This window comes from Bactrocera dorsalis, chromosome 1 (genome assembly GCF_023373825.1).
Source record: "Bactrocera dorsalis isolate Fly_Bdor chromosome 1, ASM2337382v1, whole genome shotgun sequence".
Lineage (NCBI taxonomy): Eukaryota > Metazoa > Arthropoda > Insecta > Diptera > Tephritidae > Bactrocera > Bactrocera dorsalis.
The window spans coordinates 33,091,633-33,112,390 of NC_064303.1; the positions used below are offsets into that span (position 1 = coordinate 33,091,633).

The 20,758-nt window shown below is 34.3% G+C and overlaps 1 protein-coding gene across 3 annotated transcripts in view; it reads left to right on the forward strand.

Annotated features, from left to right (window-relative positions):
* Positions 1-20,417, forward strand: part of LOC125777189 (opioid-binding protein/cell adhesion molecule homolog) — a 66,230-nt gene extending 45,813 nt beyond the window's left edge. For 2 of the 3 annotated variants that reach the window (XM_049451465.1, XM_049451470.1), the window contains exons 6-9: positions 980-1,138; positions 14,318-14,446; positions 15,676-15,810; positions 19,923-20,414. In XM_049451465.1, coding sequence (XP_049307422.1) covers positions 980-1,138; positions 14,318-14,446; positions 15,676-15,810; positions 19,923-20,080 — 581 coding nt within the window. In that variant the 3' untranslated portion in view covers positions 20,081-20,414. Of the gene's footprint in view, positions 1-979; positions 1,139-14,317; positions 14,447-15,675; positions 15,811-19,922 lie in introns of all 3 variants that reach the window. The other variant, XM_049451475.1, reaches the window with a different exon arrangement.
* Positions 20,418-20,758: the final 341 nt, after the last annotated feature.

A 20,758-nucleotide genomic window follows, 5' to 3' on the forward strand; every position in this document is an offset into this window, starting at 1 on the left:
TGGGTTTTCATTCGAAATTTAAATCAAAAGGTCTTACTATTTTTTGCCCATAGTAGTATGTACACTACCTAGAAATATTTGAATATAAATTAAAGTAGAAAAGTAACATTAAATGGCAGATTATTTGACACTGAAAAAAATAATTTTATGATTTTGTTAATTATAAGTTCATGAATGTTTAAATAAAGACCGACGAAGTGGGCTTGGTATGCTAAAAAAATATATATTTTAACATAATATACAATATATAATAAACATTGAATAAATGTATAGCCATTGTTTGAACCTTTTTTACTTCATCCACTAAACACATTTTATTAACAAAAAATATGTCTTCAATTATGAAGCTTTTACAATATATATTGTTAATAATGTACATAGAACAAGTTCAATATATACCGGTACATAACGCAGTCTTTTCAAAGTAAACAGCAGAACAGAATTAAGATATACATTAATCATGTTTATATATATTATATTTAACTAACAAAATACGTATTCCCTTCTCTTCCTTTTTTCCAATTGCAAAATTCTTGTTCTCGTCGTTTGCAAAAACAACACTCACAAACTAAATATGATGATTTTATTTGCATGGAAAACCTAAATGTTATTAAAATTTTCCTGCCATTCTATCTAATATAATAATTACAAACGCAAAATGAAAATCATTTCAACTTTCACTGTGATGGCCAACAACAACAATATCCCAACTTGACACGCCAATCTTTCCGCTGGAAAAATTTAATATTTCAACGCTGCTGTTGCTGATGGTGCTACATACAAATCATGTGTGTTGTGATCTGTTGCATCATGATGATGGCGACCATGACGACTTCGCTGGACAACATAACAATGATTGTGAACATTATGTCACCGCCATGCAACGCCATTCAATGCAACATCAACATTTCTACTGTTTGGTCCATTACTGTTTTATTTGTTTCGTTGTTGTTACGGTATTCGCTTTCCGCGTAAACAGTCCCACCTGATATCCTCGATTATCCCACCAGCACGGACATGGTGATACGAGAGGGCGCCAACGTAACACTGAAATGTGCAGCAGTTGGGTCACCAACACCGACCATAACGTGGCGACGTGAAGGTGGTGAACCCATACCGCTACCCAACAATACCGAAGGTAAGTAAAAAATATAAATATTTTTTTTTGTTTCAGAAATATGAAGTTTTACTTAACAGTAGCATATAGCATAGTTGAACGGGACGTATGATGGTAGTCGAAAAAGTCTTTTCGTATTTCTAATCAACCTTCAACTTATTTTTTTTTATATTTATAACGAACTTTAATTAACCAAATAGGTACCATTTTGGTCGATAACTTTTTGCCATTTTCCGTTAGAGGCATTATTTCATCAGTGTAAAACTTTTCTGGTTTCTCGGCGAAAAAATGCCACAAGTAATTTTCACAGGCTTCTCTTGAAGCCGACTTTACTCCGTAAGGGAGTTGTACATTGACCGAAATAAATGGTATTCCGATGGGCTATATATGTTGGATGCATAAAAACTTCCCAGCCAAGTTCTCACAGTTTTTGTCGAGTTTTCAAAGATGTATATGGTCTAGCATTGTCCTGATAGAAGACAAAGCCCTTTCTGTTGGCCAGTTCTGGCCGTTTTCTTCGATTGCTTTCTTCAAACTCTTCAATTGTTTACAGTAAAATATATAATCAAGCGTTCGACCGGGCTAAAGCAGCTCATAAACAATGATTCCTGTCTATGTAATCACAGCAAACACTCAGCATAACCTTTCGGGGCGTCAGTCCTGGCTTTGCGACTATTTGTTGAGCTTCGCTACGCTTGGACCATATTCTTTTTCGCACAATATTATCGTATTTGATTCACTTTTCGTCTCCTGTTATCATTCACCTCAGAAATGGTTTATTTTATTTCGTTTCTGCAAAGAATTGTAGATGTTAATTCGGTCCATTAATTTTTTCACAAACATTTCATGTGGCACCCAAACATCGAGCTTCTTCTTGTAGGCAGCCTTTTTGAAAGAGTTCAAAACCATTTGATGATGAATGTTTCTTAGCGATTTCATGGCTGCTTTCATCGACATTTTCAAGGATAGGTCGACCAGAGCGAGGGGCATCTTTCACATCGAACGGAAGCAAACGAAACATTGTTATGCTACACGAATTGGTACAACATCGTCTCCGTAAACTTCACAAATTTCATTGGTAGCGTGCGTGGCATTCTTCTCTTTTTTATATCAAAACTTCAAAATATAACGAATTTCTTCATTATTTTCACTCACTTTTAAACAGCTGTAACTTTTCCGAATTTTTTTTTTGGATAAATGAAACATAAAATCTCATCTTTCTAACACTATATGGTATGTCACAATGTGATTAATATCACTGGAGATATACGACTGCAAAGACATCTATTGACAAAATACGAAAAGACTTTTCGACTCCCCCCTATAAAAAACGAAGTAGAGTGTATTATAAAAATTCGGAGATTATTCCTTTCTCATAATAGTATACCTGTTCTGCCAGTAACTTATTTTAACAAAAATGATTTGATCATGTTACGATCCTTTTGCATTTTATTTCGAAACTATTCAGCATATTTTGAATTAAAAACTTAGTTTTACTTTCAGGAAGGCACAGGTCTACAAAATACTTATGCATCACACACATATTAGTATAAGGCCATAAAAGGTCCAAAGGCACCGACATTTAATTCAATTTTTCTGTGCTAACAAAACTCAGAGATGTGAAATGTGCGCACCACACCAACATACGCCCTCAAAAAAACTATCGTTGAAATTGGCGCACAGCCAAAATTTGCTTTGTGCCACTTGATTTGCTCGTTAAAATTTGACATATTGGTGCGTAAATATGGTGACGTTGGAAGGTCCGGCAATGTTATTGGTGCATGTAGTATTGGCAAAGACCCGATCGGTGGTGGTACCAATTATATTTTCGTTCAATTTTGCAATTACAATACATGTATGTTGATTGAATTGATTTGCACACTTTTTATCGTTCCACCATGCTCGATGACCTATGGCGCACACCGCTCAATATAAGTAATTGAATCTGCACTGTTATTATGTTACTGTGCCCAAATTAGTGGTAAATAAACATAATGTGCTGAATTCTCTGGCTTGCAATTAATGAAGCTATCGCAATTTTCAGGAACAAAAGCAAATGAAACTATTGAAATGTTGAAAATTTCCAAAAATTTTTTAAAGTGGATAAATGTTTAGCCATCCTGATGAATAAGCGCTCAATATATGTATATACAATATATTGTATGAGCGTACGTATGTGCAAAAATGTGCTTGAAAAATTATTGTGGAAAGCTGCTTTTATTATAGTCTAAAATATGCATATGTATTTAATGTTGAAATCGGAAAAACAATGGATATGAAGAAGCCTTTTGTTTAACAAATATTGAAAAATTTGTAGAAAAGAAGCGATAAAAACAACTTTTTGAAATTTTTTTAACGAGCTAAATGAATCCAATCAAAAAAACTTGCTCGCAAAAACCAATTATCACCGAAGGCCTCTTCCAACATTCTGAAGGCTGCGGCAACAGATATTTGATTCCGCACACAAAATTCAATATAACTTATTTTTTGAATAATTTGTCTCATCGTAAATAACGTTGAATGCACTTTATGTACTTCAGAAAGACAAGCGTGTTCTGAGATCTAACGATTATTTTGATGCGATATTTGGCACAGATGTTACGGGAAATTAATATCAAACTAGAAAAGAAGTATTTCATCGAATGGGTTTTCGCGCGCAATCAAAATAAAAAAGTTTTATTATTTTTGGCCCACAGTTGGGCAGTACTTACATAACGTTTCCATTGTGTGTTATAAACATCGTAAACAAAGTTAATATGCACTATTGCGAGTATAAAAATAGTGTGAAACAATTGTTTTCAGTTTTGGACACAATAACCTTAATAATAATTGAAAAAAATGTAGTCAAACAAATATGAATAAGTGTGTATGTCAAGATAAGCTATACTTCGTTTTGTAAAAAATCAGTACACAATAACTGATGCAAAAGTTATGAAATGGATTTCTATAAGCGTATTGACTTTTAAATGATGATATGAGAAAAAGTAATTAAATACCGATATATTTCAATAAACGACTAATTTATAATACTCAGGTCGAAGTTAACCTTCTCAAAAAATTTTAATCTAGGATTATATAAATGTTCGGAATCCAAGTAATTTTATATAAATAAGGTGACATTGTATTTATTTTGAAAATTCTTTATTTATTCTTCCAAATCAATTTCATCCCCTTCAAAGTAATCCCCTCCCGATGCAATGCACTTGTGCCAACGGATTTTACAATCTTCGAAACACTGGTTGTAGTCACTTTCCGGGATGGCCTTCAGTTCCGTCTTCGCTGCGGCTTGAATCTCATCTATCGTATAAAAATGGTGTCCCCGGAGTCGCACGGCGCCAGATCAGGTGAATACGGTGGTTGCGGAACAATATGGGTTGAGTTTTTGCCGAAATGATCACGAATTACGAGGGCAGTATGGGATGGTGCATTATCGTGGTGTAAAAACCAATAATTGTCTTTCCACAATTTCGGCCTTTTTAGGCGGATAGCGTTACGCAAACTACGCATAACGTTCAAATAATATTCCTTGTTGACTGTTTGACCGGTTGGAAGGAATTCATAATGCACAACACCACGATAATCGAAGAAAACAGTCAACATGACCTTGATTTTTGAGCGACTTGGCGCGATTTTTTTGTTCTCGGCTCTCTTTTGACACGATATTCCCTCGATTGATCGGTTGTTTCGGGGTCGTAAGCATAGATCCAAGTCTCATCGCCAGTTATAATGCATTTCATGACACCCTGGTAGTCGGAAAGCATCGTTTCACACACTTCAACGCGAAGCCTTTTTTCCAAAAAATTCAATGTTTTCGGTACCAGTCGAGATTTGACGCGCTTGAGGCCCAAAACATCCTTCAAAATGATATTGGCTGAAATCTTTGATTTGTTGAACGTGAGCTTCGTCGGTTGAGGTTGATCGTCGCCCTGGACGCTCTTCGTCTTCGACACGTTCACGGCCGGCTTGGAACTCACTATACCACTTGTAGACATTTTTTTTAGACATAGCCTCATCACCAAAGGCTTTCTGCACCATCCTCAACATATCCGCAGCAGAAAATTGATTCCGATAACAAAATTTAATGCAAATTCTTTGCTCAACAAATTTCGACATCGCAAAAAACGAAAAACTCACTTTTAGCAGCTCACAAAACGACACGTATCTCAAACACTAATAAATATTTTGACATGAAATTTGACGTAAATGTGACTGACAGTACTACCAACCTACAAAAAAAAATAATTCTCCAAATCTTTCGCGCGCAGTTTAAATTCAAATGTCACCTTATTTTTTGGGCACAGTATATGACTCATACACTGATCGACATATTCTGCATACAGTTTGTTAGAAAAACGAAAATCATTATATCGTTACCTAAAATGCAAAACATCGTATCATCAAAAAAATGTAAATAGAATTTGTTATTGATTATAATGAACTACACTAAATTACATACATACATATGTATATCTGCTGAATTGTAAGTTTCTGCAATCATATATCATACATATCATCAAGATCCAAGCAAATTAATTTTTTTCCAATAAGAAGACTTTCTGTTTTATACTGTCTTTTTCTTCTCCGGAAAACTTACTAAAAATTATGTTAAGTTATTTTGCATCTTAGGTGCAGATATGGAGTATATGGAAGTTGGAGGTAATATCCAGCAATTTCAGGCAGATGTTTGAAAAGTCTGTATTCATTTTTTAAGGTCTAGGGCAAGTTTTCGCCCCACGTTATCTATTTTAGGTACAAATAAATAAAAAAAATACGCTCTCTAATTTTCATTAATATAATTCACTTGTTGGCCGAAATATGCGGTATAAAGACTGCCGGAAGTTCGAAGAACTTTTTATTAGGTTTATGGTGGCTTAGGGATTCAACCCATTTTTCAAACACAGAGATACTATTATCAGGACCAGATTCTTTGCGAATTGCTATAATTTTGTTTAAATTTGGACAATTTGTGGCCATAAGGTAACATACTTTAAAGGAATTATAAGTAAAAAATTGAATCCCATTATATTAATTTCTTCTCGGTTTATGTACTGGAAACTGAACGAATCAAGTCGAATTTAAAATTGTGTTATATGGGAAGTACTCACTCACTCAGTTTCGCATTGTCACATAAGAACGTAAGAAAAATGTTACGTACCAAATGTCGTCGAAAGTGGTCGGCCGAGATATGTACATATATGATTTTACCTAAAAGTGGACGATGTCACACGTCTCGTCCAAATTTCATCTCAGCTTCCACAAATCCTTCTCTTACTATCTCGGGTGTGTTATTTATCGCACATTAAGTTGTTTTTAAAGTACCCTTATAAGGGGATTGGACGAGGTTATCTACCGATTACAACCATTTTTTGGTAGAGGTGCTTAAGGTAGCCACTACGAACCCCTTTGCTAAATAAGAGTTCTATATCTAATTTAAGTAATTTATATTTTTCAGTTAATGACGTTTTGTGGGCATGACAGTGGCCCGATTACGTCGATCTACGAACAACTTGTAAGGATTAACGGACAGTCAACCGGATTTGAATTCGCATCGTCATCCTGATCATCACCTAAAATGCAAAATAACCTATCATCAAAAAATTCGAAATTGAGTATCCTATTGACTACGATTTACTACTTCAAATTAAATACATAATATTACATAAGTCCAACATTTTCAGGTTCTGCGCTCATAGAACCAGTTTTAACGAATATTAAAATTTTTTTCATTCTTGTTCCATATTATTTCGTGTTTCTTCCACGCCACTGTAAATTTTCGAAAATGTTACGTTATTTTGCATTTTAGGTGACGATATAATATAAGCATTATTGTATTTTTTATGGATACATGTATACACATTGCAATTAAATTTCAGTAGAAATGTGAGAGAAAAAAATTAACTATATGTAATAATCCATATTATTAGATAATTTAAAATGCTGTTCAATATATGAATAAACGTTCCAAATGATGCAATAGTTTTGCTTCAACAGTTTAGATCCAAGTATTCCTAACAGAGGAATAAAAAAATTATAATAATTCTATCAAACAAGCAGCTCCCATGGAAAATTTGGCATATCTAGCATATTACTGAAGACTCCCCACAAACTAGTATTTCTACAATTCAATCAGCACCATTCAACCAAATACATATATTCAATTGGTCGTGAAGGATAGCAAATTTGGCAGCTAGTCAACCAAGTCAAATCGTTCCGCCCAACCTAAATAACAAACTGTTTTCGCAACAAAATCGAAAAAATAACAACAAATACATTTATAAAATGATATTTAAACTCTTTTCACGTAACTTTCACAACAAGTTGGTCACGAAATGCCAAAGCATGCAAATATATTTATAAATGGCATGCAGCAATTGTTGTTGTTCGCTGTCAGTTCTTATTATGCTCTTGCAGCATATTGCTACAGAGTATAATACTAGTTGTATTCACCTAACGGTTGTACGTATCACACAAAACTAATCGAGATAGGGTTATATATTTATATAAATGATCAGAATGACGAGACAAGTGAAATCCGGTACCGTTAGATATTTCCCAGATTTTGATTCAAGTTGCAGGAATATATAATATTGGGTTACAACCGAACTTAGCTCTGCCATACTTTTTTTCAGTATGAAACTCCGCAGTTACACTCACTTCTCCGCTGTAAAGTAACTATAGTAGGAAACTTGTTTTTATTAAATTTGACAGCAGGCACTGTTTTTGCTGTTATATAATATTATTTCTATTGTTACAATACTAAAATGTTATAAATTTTGGCTGATTTCACTCAGAAACACACAGAAGAAAATCAAAAAGTTTCATAAAATTGCTGAAGACATGTGAGAAATAGAAATATTAGCGTGAAAACTGTTCGCATCCGAGCCGTTTCAAAGTTCACTAAATTTTTTGTTGTTGTTGCAGTATATATTGGTTTTTATTTCGCTATACGACCTATTGCTGGCTGTCAATGTTGTGAAATGCATAATAGTACAGCGAAAAGACAACTATGGCAACAACAACCATAGCACCATAGAGAATAATGTCAGTGGTAATGGCAATAGCGGGATATGCGTCGAGAAATACGTTATGATTTGCATTACAGAGCTTTTTACACAACCAAAACACACCTCAGCGTACATTTTTATCAAATAATTCGCAGTTGTACCGCCAGAGAATAAGGACGTTAGTAAACGCTAAAGCGGATCGATTGTTTCCTATGAAATGTTCTACGGATCATTCTGAAAAACTTTGCCTAAGAGACTATTTCGAGCAAGCGAGTTTTTAGGCGAAGTTTACAAAATCTGAATAATCAATTCTATGGGAGACATGTGATATTGACCGATACCAACAAATCATCAATATAATATCAGAACGCAATTATGCATTAAATTTCATTCAAATGCCTCAAAAATCGACGAAAAAATGTATAAGATCCCTGAATATCTTCTCCTCAAAAATCGCTGGCTCGGAACCGATTGTTTGTTTGCTTGGCACCTTGTAAATTGATCCACTCTAGTAAGCACACATCCGTAAATGAGGGTGTGCATTTACAAAAAGAGAAAGAAAACTTCAGATGAAAAGCGTTGTCACTAAGTGACGTCGATAAATGATTTGAATTTAAAATTCAATTTAAAAGTTGTGCATGCACGATTGCACTGCGAATAAATATAATTTTAAGAAAAAAACTGTTCATATTACTCTTTTAGGAATTGCTACCAATTTATTACTTTAAATATTATGAATATTTATGTTTTGTTATAAATTTGCCATTCTAATATTTAGGAGAAATTTTAAAACTGTTTGCTCATTTCGTAACTAGCAAGTGAGTAAAAATTTAGTTGACTTCATTCTACAAGCTAATTGTATAAATTAGACGAATGTAATAACTATGCACCTAAATAAGTTTTCTAGTTAAACACAAATAATATTCATTACTTTTTTGCTGAAAATAAATTCACTTAAATTGTTTAATTATGCTACCTAAAAATATTTTTTCTGTGCTTAGGAATGAATTTTAGCAAAATTGGCAATTTATTGAGGTGAACTAACGGTATTATATACAAGTTCGAATACAACCGAACATTTTATACTCTGATATATGCGGTATAAAGTCGCACGAAAGTTCGGGAATCTTTATATTAGGTATATGGGAGCTAACCATATAACCATTTTAAGGAAAATATTACGCCTTAATTTCAGATATTATATCACTCATTGACCAACGTTTTCGATCAAAAATAAACTATAAGAACGGGACTCAAATATTCGGTACCTAGGGCTTGAACAGGTTTTCGAGCAAAGTTTTATCCCATTATGTTAATTGCTTATTAATTTGTGTACTGTAGAAAGGAGGAATGGAATGGATGGATTTTCACACTATGATATAAGAATATGAAAAGAATGTCACACTAAATTTTGTTGAAATCGGTTTGGTCGGGTCCCATGGTATTGGCGATTTCACCAAAAACTGAGAGGAGCCACGCCCATCGTCCAATTTTCACACTGGCTCCCACAAAGCCCTCTCGGACCATCTCGGAACTAAAATTCGTTGTCTTTGGCGTATTTAGTTATTGATTTATTGCACGTTTAGTAGTTAACAGTACCGTTATATGGAGAGTCAGTGGGGTCATCTTCCGATTTCAACCATTTTCACACTGTCGGTAGGAGTTCTTACAATATTTGCGATTAGTAAATTTGGTTGTTGTAGCCGAAATAGTTTAGGAGACCGAATAATCGCAAACGATCCAGTGAGCTCTTTGCTAGGCTAGGCTAACCCTGGCTGTAGGAGTTTTAACAGGAGTTTTAACATCAGCATCCATGCTATAGAGAATCTTACCCGATGCCAGCTGCAGAAGATGAATGAAAGATGAGGTGAGGTGGAATCATATCAGCACTTCTTTCTTGATTGTTCAGCGTTTGCAAAATCAATGCTTAAACACTTGATTGTTCACACTTTCAGATCTTTCACCCAACTGGTGGGAATAGAAATTATACGGCTAATAAAATTATTGGTCACAAGGCGCTATATTGATTTGTTAGTTCGAATTACAGGGGTTCTATTTTTATGACAACACAAAAGGCTGTATATAGCAGTCCAAGTGTGATCTATGGATCAGTCAGCTAACCTAACATATTTAGTTATCATTATCCACATTTGTCCTCCACTAAGTAGATCATAGTACTCTCAAATGGGTTTAGTGATACCAATAATGTTTGATACGAATTGTATTAGTATTATAATTACGTGTGCATTTGAATGAAAATTGATTTAACGATGCAACGCAAAACTTTATCAAGGCTCGTTTAATTTCACTAAATGCTATGTGTATTATCAAACCATGTTTCTATTGCTCGTTTGATTTGAAAAGCTACCAGTATAAAATATATTATAAAATATAAAAAAATAACCAAATTAAAGAGGGCATCTTGAATATAATACATTACTTACCACATTCAATTTGATCACAAGTTTCAAAACTATTAGTTTTATTAGCCTAACGAGTTCGAAATTTTACAGGCATTATATAAATCTGATTTTGTTTTCTACATATTAGTTATAATTCATCACATGAGTACATTCATTATGTATCGGAATAAACAATTACTTATTTCAAATATTTTCGATGGCATTAAAGCTTTAAATATTTGGACTGCCTAGCGATTGAGTAAGTTCTCCGATATATTATACATATTCTTTCCATTTACTTTAAAAACCTCTAACATTTTAATTACCAAGCCACAAAATGTATATGAAAGCTCATTAAAACTTAACCACGACAACAAGTACACTTATGATAATATTAACAGCACCGATAGCATAATTAAACTAAACAATATTTTTGAGTAACTTTCTAAATCAAATATAAAATTTTTGATAATAAAAGAAATCATGAACACTTTAATTTATAAAATCTGACTGTACTGAATCGTGGATAGAAATCTTGGACTAGAAAATATATACTTTTGTTTAATTGCGATGAAAATTTAAATCAATTATAACAAACTCGATGAGTCGATTTTTCTTTTTGAATTTCAATATTTATTGGTAGAGAAGATTAGTCAATATAAACAGAAGACAGTACCAGTTAGAGCAAACTGGTGCCTAATAATATTTTACTTCAATATGGCAACTGCTTGGACCTCTCTTTGATCTTGGAAACTCGTTTGCCGCTACCCTTGCTATTAACCCTATAGTCAAGGCAGTTACTACTTGTAAAGGTCTGTTCTGAAGAAAAAATGCACCTCTAGAGAAGCTTATTAAAATCCACTGTCCCACATAGAAAACATAGATATAATAAGATCTAATTTTTCCAAAATTCAAATAGACTTCAACGTTGTGAGATACCTAATTGGATTAACCACTAATTTGTGTGAATGCTGAAAGTGATTTCGACATCAAACATAGAAAATAATATTAAAATACATATGTGGTTGTGAAAATTGAAATAACACACTGCTATATAAACACATTACATTAAATTTAATAAAGGGAAATTTAGACAATACTAAATTGCGCATCCAAATCCAAAGTTATAAGTGACAGCTGTCATATGATTACAAAGCAAATTTCATATTGAAATTAGCGCTAATTTCAGCATTTTAAATTTCGCTGATATTGTGTTTAAATTACATCGTTTTTGGCATTAAAATAACGGAAATGTGGTTAAAAGGGTGTCATTGTGTAAGTAGTATTTTAGTTTTACTTAAAGGGTACTCAGTGATAACCCTAGCATATTTAAGTTTGACACATTTACAACTTAAGGAATAAGGTGTTATTCTAGTGCAAAATTAAAATATAATAAATATTTTGATATTCCAATTGTCTCGTTATTCAAAAATATCTTTTAAAAGCATTTTTTAATTTTTAAATCATATTTAAAATCATATTCGTTTTAGTGTTGTCGTAACTCGAATGGCTTAGTCTAGGCTTCAAAACTTTCTAATAATAATTAAATATGTAATTAAATTATTTTTTATTTCTATATTTTTTTTTTGAAATTCGCATGTCAAATACTTCTTTTAGAAATCTTTTCATATTTTGTGTAACTTCGATCCCTATACTTTATTCTTTTGCAAGGTTATGTCATTAAAGGGGAGCTTTTGATAGTCGTTTCAGTTCACAAATTTCGAGAACGACTCATGTGGATGAGATTTTAGAAAAATAATTTTAAACAATTTTTAAAAATAAAGTATTTTCATTGAAAATCTCCAGATAAGTATTATATTTCTCAGACCGCGCTTTCTGATAACGGCATTAATTGAAACAAGATATACTCGTAAAGTAAACCATAATATAAATTCTATATAGAGATACAGGGTAGACTTAAGTGGCCTGGTGATGGTCGCTATCCATTTGATTTTAACCAGATTAAATAAATCTAAAAAATAAGTGCTGTTTACATTAATAAAAAAAAGGATATAGTATCCATTCATGAGCGTGCTCATTGTCAAATTTTTATAACCGTGAAATTTATATATGACGAACACAATTCGACAAAATCATAAAGCTATTAATTTCAAAACTATGTATGTTTGTTTAATAAAAAGCGGATATCTAAAATTTCCACAATGGTATTGTTTTAGATAAGTTCATTGTATCCTGCATAAAAGTGCGCGTCTTTTCATGAATCTCCGGCAAAAACTAAGTAATTTGTTCACCAGTAAATGGAAATAGATAATAATGAAACGATTCTTTTTTTTAATGGGGGATGCATTAACGGGAAAACCATCAACGCCATTAGCAAAATGGCTATGCATTTTTATTGGATGCAAATTTTATGACATAAATTTTACAAGGATACGCTCCCCAATTGCATAGCAATTAGTCTTCATACATTGTGATTGCAAACGAAGTGAATTTGTAACCTTATTTGAAAAAGTTCTATGAGTATTTAGGCTAATTTCGACAGTTTCAGCTGGCATGCAATTCAAAATGCATCTCGTGAGTATATATAAAATTTAGTTTATTTAGCGAATTTCTTTCAAGCCAAATTAGTTAATATTTTTTTTAAATTTATATCACATCAATTGCGGATTTAGAAACAATCCATATTAAATCAGGAAAGTAGCTCACTTATACGAGTAGTTAATAGCCTAATTAAGGAATGTGTGCAAAAAAATTTGCCTCATATCCTAATTGTTATTCGAAACTCCTCATAGTCGAGCAATGGAACATCTATTCCATCGTCATCGTTTGTGGAATGGGGTTCTGAATCTCCAAACACCTTTACTGTCATTCAGAAGCCTGGAATTTTAGTATGCTTTGAACATCAGCCACCAGATCACCCCTTTGGATCCTACGAGAGTATGCTTCGGTCTTGAAACTTCCCGTTAGTTGCCGTATCATTTCGGAGAATCCAACATAACCCCTAACTATATTCATGTATTTCGACCTATTTCTTGTTTTGTCTGCATATGCGACTCGCTCGCCTCTTCAACTGTTGGTATTTATCCCACTACGATCGTAATATTGTGAGGAAAGCTGTCTCTCTGATTTTCCTTCACCCACCAAGAGTCCCACATAAAATTTGCACCATGTTATATGTCCACTTCAGTAAATGTCACAAAGACCCACTCGTATCCATCCTATTTCTGTCCAAGGCATTTCTTAAACGGCGGTGATGTCTGCCTTTACTCTAACGAGCACAGTCTCGGACATTCTAGATGCATTCCCTCAAATCATAGTTCTTATTACGTTCTCACAGAAGCCTGTTGTTATTTTATTATTGAAAATAGTTTCTACGTGGCGGGTCTGAAACCCAGAGCACAACTTCGCTAGTAATATAAAGCTATATATGTTCAAATAGTTAGCCGTTTGTTTAAATGCCAATGCCGGTGACAACCGCAACCCTGGTGAGCAGACATTAGAATTAGACTTCAGCTAACCGAAATTGTCAAAGTGGCTCCGCTGAAGCTTCCTCTTTTCAGCCTGGACCTCATTCTCTTCATGGGTTGGCTACCGCATCTTACACAAGGACTACTCACGTTCTCAGGGTGCACGGCGTGGATGCAAGAGTACGAATTGGGTACACCCCAATAAGAAACAATTCGACATAACAATTCTTAAAATTTTCTATCTCCACAAAATGTCACTAATATCTTGTCTTCTATTGATTTAAATTTAATATTCCTTGCTTCTGAACTTAAAAATGATTGATAGAATGTTTTTAAAACACCTATTCTCTCCTTCTATCTTTCCAGTCATCGCCTACAATGGCTCCTACCTGACGATCACTAAAGTACAACGCCTTAATATGGGTGCATATTTATGCATCGCCTCGAATGGCATTCCGCCAACGGTCAGCAAGCGCATAATGTTGGTTGTGCACTGTAAGTATATCTTCTAAATTAAATTAATATTTAAACTTGCTTAAGGAAAGGTCATGAAATTATTATTTAACATATAATATGGCTGTGAATTCATCTATGATTATCATTGTTTTTCTCAAGCAATTCCTTCATTATACCGTAAACATAATATATTTATTAATTTTTAAGAAAAGCAAGAAATCGAACGGTGCCATATCAGGTGAATACAGGGAGTAGCTAATGGTTAAAATGTGATTTTTGGTCAAATAAACCTCTTTAATGATGCCCTTCGAATGTTGGATTATGAGCAATTTTTGGTGGTCAGCCAATTTGTGCGGAGCAAACCGTGCACACACCTTTCGTAATGCGATAAATCGATGTTTTGGAGATGTTTAATTCCATTTCCATGAATATCAATGATGATTTTTTCACAGTTTCTATGGAATTTCCGGTGAATACGGATTTTGATTGGCCCACATGTTGATCGTCATTATTGTCCTCACGACCACTTTAAAATCGTTCAAACCACTCGTGCACTCTGCTGCGGGATAGGCAATCATCGCCATAGGCTTGTTTCATCAATTGAAACGTTTCGGTAAAAGTATTACCAATTTAAAAACAAAATCTAATGTTGGCTCTTTGTTCGAAGCTCATTTTCGCACCGATAACATAAACATACTGACACTCAAAATGCAATAACTTCACTTCCAACCAATGAAATCTCCCGTTATGAGATCTTATGGGTTTACAGACGGGTTGTCGCTAATGGAATACTGCTAAGGTGTGATATTTTTGTTCTCACCAGTTTATAGGGATGTCTGAAAGTGTGAGCTTCTTGTTGTCTAAGCTTTGATCTCGCATAAACGCGACAATCAAGAAGTGTTGAGTTTTCTTCCAACAACTTCTGTAACTGGCATACGGTAAGATTCTCAATATTACCACGTGAGCGCCAAAAACAAATAGACCAGTTAAAAATGACACAACTGGTAAAAAGCTAGTCTTACTGAGAGCAAGAAGTTCACTACACTTCTGCGTCCCCTGCGTCGCTCATCTACGACGCCGCCGATATTTGCTCACTATAGCATGAAGAGGCTATATAAACTAATCGATCAGAATCAAGGTATTGAATGGAAAAATTTTCATGAAGGATAAAAAACAACATAAAGTCTTTATAAAGAATATTTTATAATTTTTAGGTAGCCTTAACTCGTCTGAAATTTAGTTTCTCTTTCTGTTTTTTTTGCTTTCAGTTCCTCCAATGATTTCGATACAAAATCAGCTAATCGGTGCTGCCACTGGCCAAAACATAGCACTTGAGTGTCAGTCAGAGGCGTATCCGAAGTCTATCAATTACTGGACGAAAAATGATACGATCATTGTACCGGGTAAGTAAAATTAAAGAAATTTTTTAAATATTTATATTACATTTCTTTAAATATTTAAACTCAATTGATGCTCAACTAACTTAAGTTAAGTTAACAAAATAATGTTTTTTGACCTAAGTGCTCTGTAAAAAACATGTTAACAAATACATATGTAATTGTTAGCTATGGAAACAACGGACGTTTAATTAACTACTTGTCAGCCATTTTTTAAACGTGATCACACATGTGGACAGCAATACACTCAAACAAACACTCGTGTATTTAGACTCGACTTGGACAAACAGTCAGTGAAATTATTTGAAGTAGGGAGAAGTGATATCATCAGCCTCAACACCCGCGCCGTTAGTTCTGATTTCTCCAGACTGAAGAAGGAAGCAAAACAAATGGGTCTGGCAGTGAACGAGGGCAAGACGAAATATCTCCTGTCATCAAACAAACAGTCGTCGCACTCGCGACTTGGCTCCCACGTCACTGTTGACAGTCATAACTTTGAAGTTGTAGATAATTTCGTCTATTTAGCAACCAGCATAAACACCACCAACAATGTCAGCCTGGAAATCAAACACAGGATAACTCTTGCAAACATGTGCTGCTTCGGACTGAGTAGGCAATTGAAAAGTTAAGTCCTCTCTTGACGAACAAAAGCCAAACTCTATAAGTCGCTCATAATTCCCGTCCAGCTATATGGTGCAGAGGCTTGGACGATGACAACAACTGATGAGTCAACGTTACGAGTTTTCGAGAGAAACGTTCTGCGAAAGATTTATGGTCCTTTGCTCATTGGCCACGGCGAATGTCACATTCGATGGAACGATGAGCTGTACGAGATATACGACGACATTGACATAGTTCAGCGAATTAAAAGACAGCGGCTACGCTGGCTAGGTCATGTTTTCCGGATGGACGAAAACACTCCAGCTCTGAAAGTACTCGACTATAATAGCGTAAGCGGTGTCTACGCCAGTAAAGAAGAAGAGGGAGAAGTGTCACCAAAAAATAACTCACAAATACTATTAATCAGAGGTGTACGTGTGCTATAAAATAATTGCTAAGAGCTAACAAAGAAGAAGGAGAAAGTGGTATGGACACAATCCATCAATGAGCGCTGCGATTGCGATTCGTTAAAGAATCCGTTAAGAGGGGTTGCACATTGCATTGTCACCGAGTTGTTTTCGAAAACAAAAGAGAAATGTCCGAAAATATACATACATTGCTACAAATATATGTATGTGCAAAAGAGATGACAAATACATCAAATGACAAGACCTCTAGTGGTTAAATGAAAAATACTTTTGAGGATTGAGTTAACTTCTCGTATACCCCAAGTGACAGATAAATTACATAAAGCACTGAACGAGATAAAATTTAATTCATTATATTTTAACCCTTAAATGCATGATGATGTATATATACATCAGTGTTTTCTACCTTTCATAATTTCTAAACGGTAACTCAAACACAGTACTTTTTACTTTTATTAGGTGCTAAAAATATCTGTGTTGGTTTTTGAATGCAAACTTTCATGATATGAAATTTCACTTTTTAATTTTAATAATTTGACAGCTTGGCGCGCCATTTACAAATACACACTTGGTTTTTAAAAAGGAAAAACCATGCATTTAAGGGTTAAAGAATAACAGATATTTTTAAAGAACATTCAGCTTACTAAACCACATAGTTGCCACAGAGAACCACGCATCATATATTGCTATCCACCAACTTTCCGATGGAAAATCATACCACAAACCGTTCACCTTTAGATTCAAAATAAGGCTCAGGATGGTGCACTTAAAGTTCTTTCCGTTGGGCCAACCCTTAACAAAGAATGTTGTTTCCTGATTTTCGACTGAAACGGCCGAAGTTACAAGTTAAGAACTCCTGACTTCTTTGTCATTGCACTGCTTTTTCTCAAAACTCGGCTCATATTGTTCCGCAACCACCATATTGGGCTGATGTGGATTCGTGCGACTAATGCCTATACAGCAAAACTGAAAGGCCAATACATGGTCGTAATTTTTAACCGATTGAAGAGAGTTAAATAGAAGAAGGTATTGAAAACTATTCTAAATAATTCCAAGATTAGAAAAGGCATTGGCGAAAGTGCGTGCTATCGAACCGGGACTACACTGTAGGGGATAAAATTGATTTGGAACAATAAATTAAGAATTTTTAATTTACAAACAAATTCACCTTACCTTTATTATAGGAATATACCATAAGTAAAAAAATGTATAACGTATGATCCTACGCATACGTAGGAACTTTTAAAATGGATTACCTTTATAAATATTTTTATGATAATTCAGATATATTGTATATGAACAGAATTAAAAACTAGTGAAGATCGCAAAGAATGCGAGGTAATATGTTTTTAATCCTACATATACAATACAAGTTGCATTCCAAAGTACACAGGACTTTTTGAATCCAGCACCCCCTGGTGGCGCTATCTATATGTTGACTGGTGCGTTCGAAATTGCTATCTTAATTCATTTCATGACATTTCATTTATTGGAAGTGAAGTTATTGCGTTTTAAGTGTCATATGTTTGTGTTATCGTTTATGGCGATGATTGCCTATCCCGTATCAGAGTACACGAGTGGTTTCAACGTTTTCAAAGTGGTCGTGAGGACATAAATGACGATAAACAATCAAAATCCGTGATCACCGGAAATTGAAAATGTGCGTGAATTCATCAAAAATCAACCGAAGTCTTCATTGAAATTCATGAAAATGGAATTGAACATCTTACGAAAGGTGTGTGCACGGTTTGTTCCGCATAAATTGACTGACGACCAAAAATTTCTCTCATCGACGCTTGTGACCGATTATTTGACCAAAGATCACATTTTAGCCATTAACCACTCCTCGTATTATCTTAATACGGCACCGTGCGACTTCCTCCTTTTCAGAAAAGAAAGCGTAATACAGACGAAGAAGCCATTCGAAAGGCTTGCACCGCCATACTGGCGGCCATACCGGCCAATGAGCTAAAACACTCATTCGACATGTTTTGGACCATTCATAAAGCTGTATTGAAGCAGAAGGAAGACACACTGTTTACAGTTTCCTATTCTGATAGTAGCAAGTAACATAAGTGGTGTATTTAAACCAATAAATTCTACATACAATATTAGTTTTCTGGATCACCCGTATAAATGCGCATCTGTATATTATGTGGTGCTTTCGAAGCCATATGCAAACAAGGTTGCTGAAAATTCAAGAACTTAATGCATTTTTGTGGTTGAGCGACAAACATGCACGTTTATAAATTAAAATTTCGAAATTAATTAAGTTTAGTTAATTTTGGGTCAGAATCAATTTTTTATTCTGAGCGGATTTCTTGAACCTCAACATATGAGAACAAGTACAGGTATCCCTCGAATAGCACGGTACTTGAGTTGCACGAAATCTCGAATAGCACGGTTAAAAATTACGACAACCCTCGAATAACACGGGGTTCGGATTACACGAAGCCGCGAAAATTCCTTTTAAAAATTGAAATTTAAGGATCCTCTACCTCTTCAAGGAAAAACAAATCGATCTTTGGAGAGTGACAGTGGTTGAACATATGTAATTTAAAAATTATTGCGTTTATAAAGTTTTACCTTTTAAATTTCAAATAACACGATTTCGAATAACACGGAACCAATTAACCGTGTTATTCGAGGGATACCTGTATTAAGTTAAAATGTTTTTAATTTGCTAAGTAAGAATATTTACATAAACTATGAAATTTGTATTGAACAAGAATTCGGTATAAGAGATAACAATTATGTAAATTCGGTATTTAAATTCAGTTTAGAGGAAATTGCATTAAATGGCTGAAGTGATCTCTTTAGTAGATTACTTTTTCTAGCAGTGAACTCAAATAGAGAGCAGATCCAATCTTATTTTATCTCAAAAAAGTTTTCTTCTATACTCTGTGTACAGAAAACTCAATATGTTTTCTTGTCAAATGTTACCAGTGTTACAGTCCTTGTCAATTTCAAATCACAACTAATCCAAACGTTAGGAAATTCCACCCTTATATATTAATAGACACGTATTATCACATATAGGTATATGCGTTTTCGTCACACATCATACAATATTATGCTTTTATTTTACAGGTGGACACTTTGCATCCGAAACTTTTGAAAGTGGCTACAAAATAACTATGCGATTAACCATAAAAGATGTTGACACATCAGACTTCGGTTCTTACCGTTGTCTGGCGAAAAATTCGCTTGGTGATACGGACGGCACAATCAAGCTCTATCGTAAGTGAACGGTGAACATGAAAAATAAATATTCTTACACAAATATCTATATGTAATCACAACACAAACACACTCTAACATACTTATGTACTAAAGCAAATAGAAAATATGAGCTTGCACACCGTGGAGAAGAAGCGTGTACTGTAATCGGCAATCAGGCCATTGAAAAAAGAAAGGCGGTGTAATAATAATGTCCTTTCACTTCGAAGTCAAGATGTTAAATCAGAAATTTGTTGATAAAAAGAAACCTAGAACCACGTCTTGCGTTACTCCACTCGAAATAGGGTAGCCCTTAGTACCCTCAGAATCGAATAATAGTCGCCTGTTTTCAAGATAACTCATAAAAATTTTCATTAAATATTAAAGAGTGCGTATCTCATACAGACCCTTGATTATGTTTGCGCACTTTGCTGTGTTGAAGGCATTCTTCACAGGGCAATCAGCGCCTAACATCTTTTTCTTCCGCTTTTCCATCGCTTGCCACTTACTGCCCATTTCGCAGTGTCAACGACATTGTTTAGTGCGTTAATGGTACACCTCTAATGTTGCCATTTGACAACTTACAGTCCTATCGTAAAATATGAAATTTTTGATGTATAACTCAGAACGTTTTGTCCTAGGAACGCACATGTATTGTTTACGGCAACCAAATTTTTATCTCAGCCAAAATATGGAGTTAAAATGCA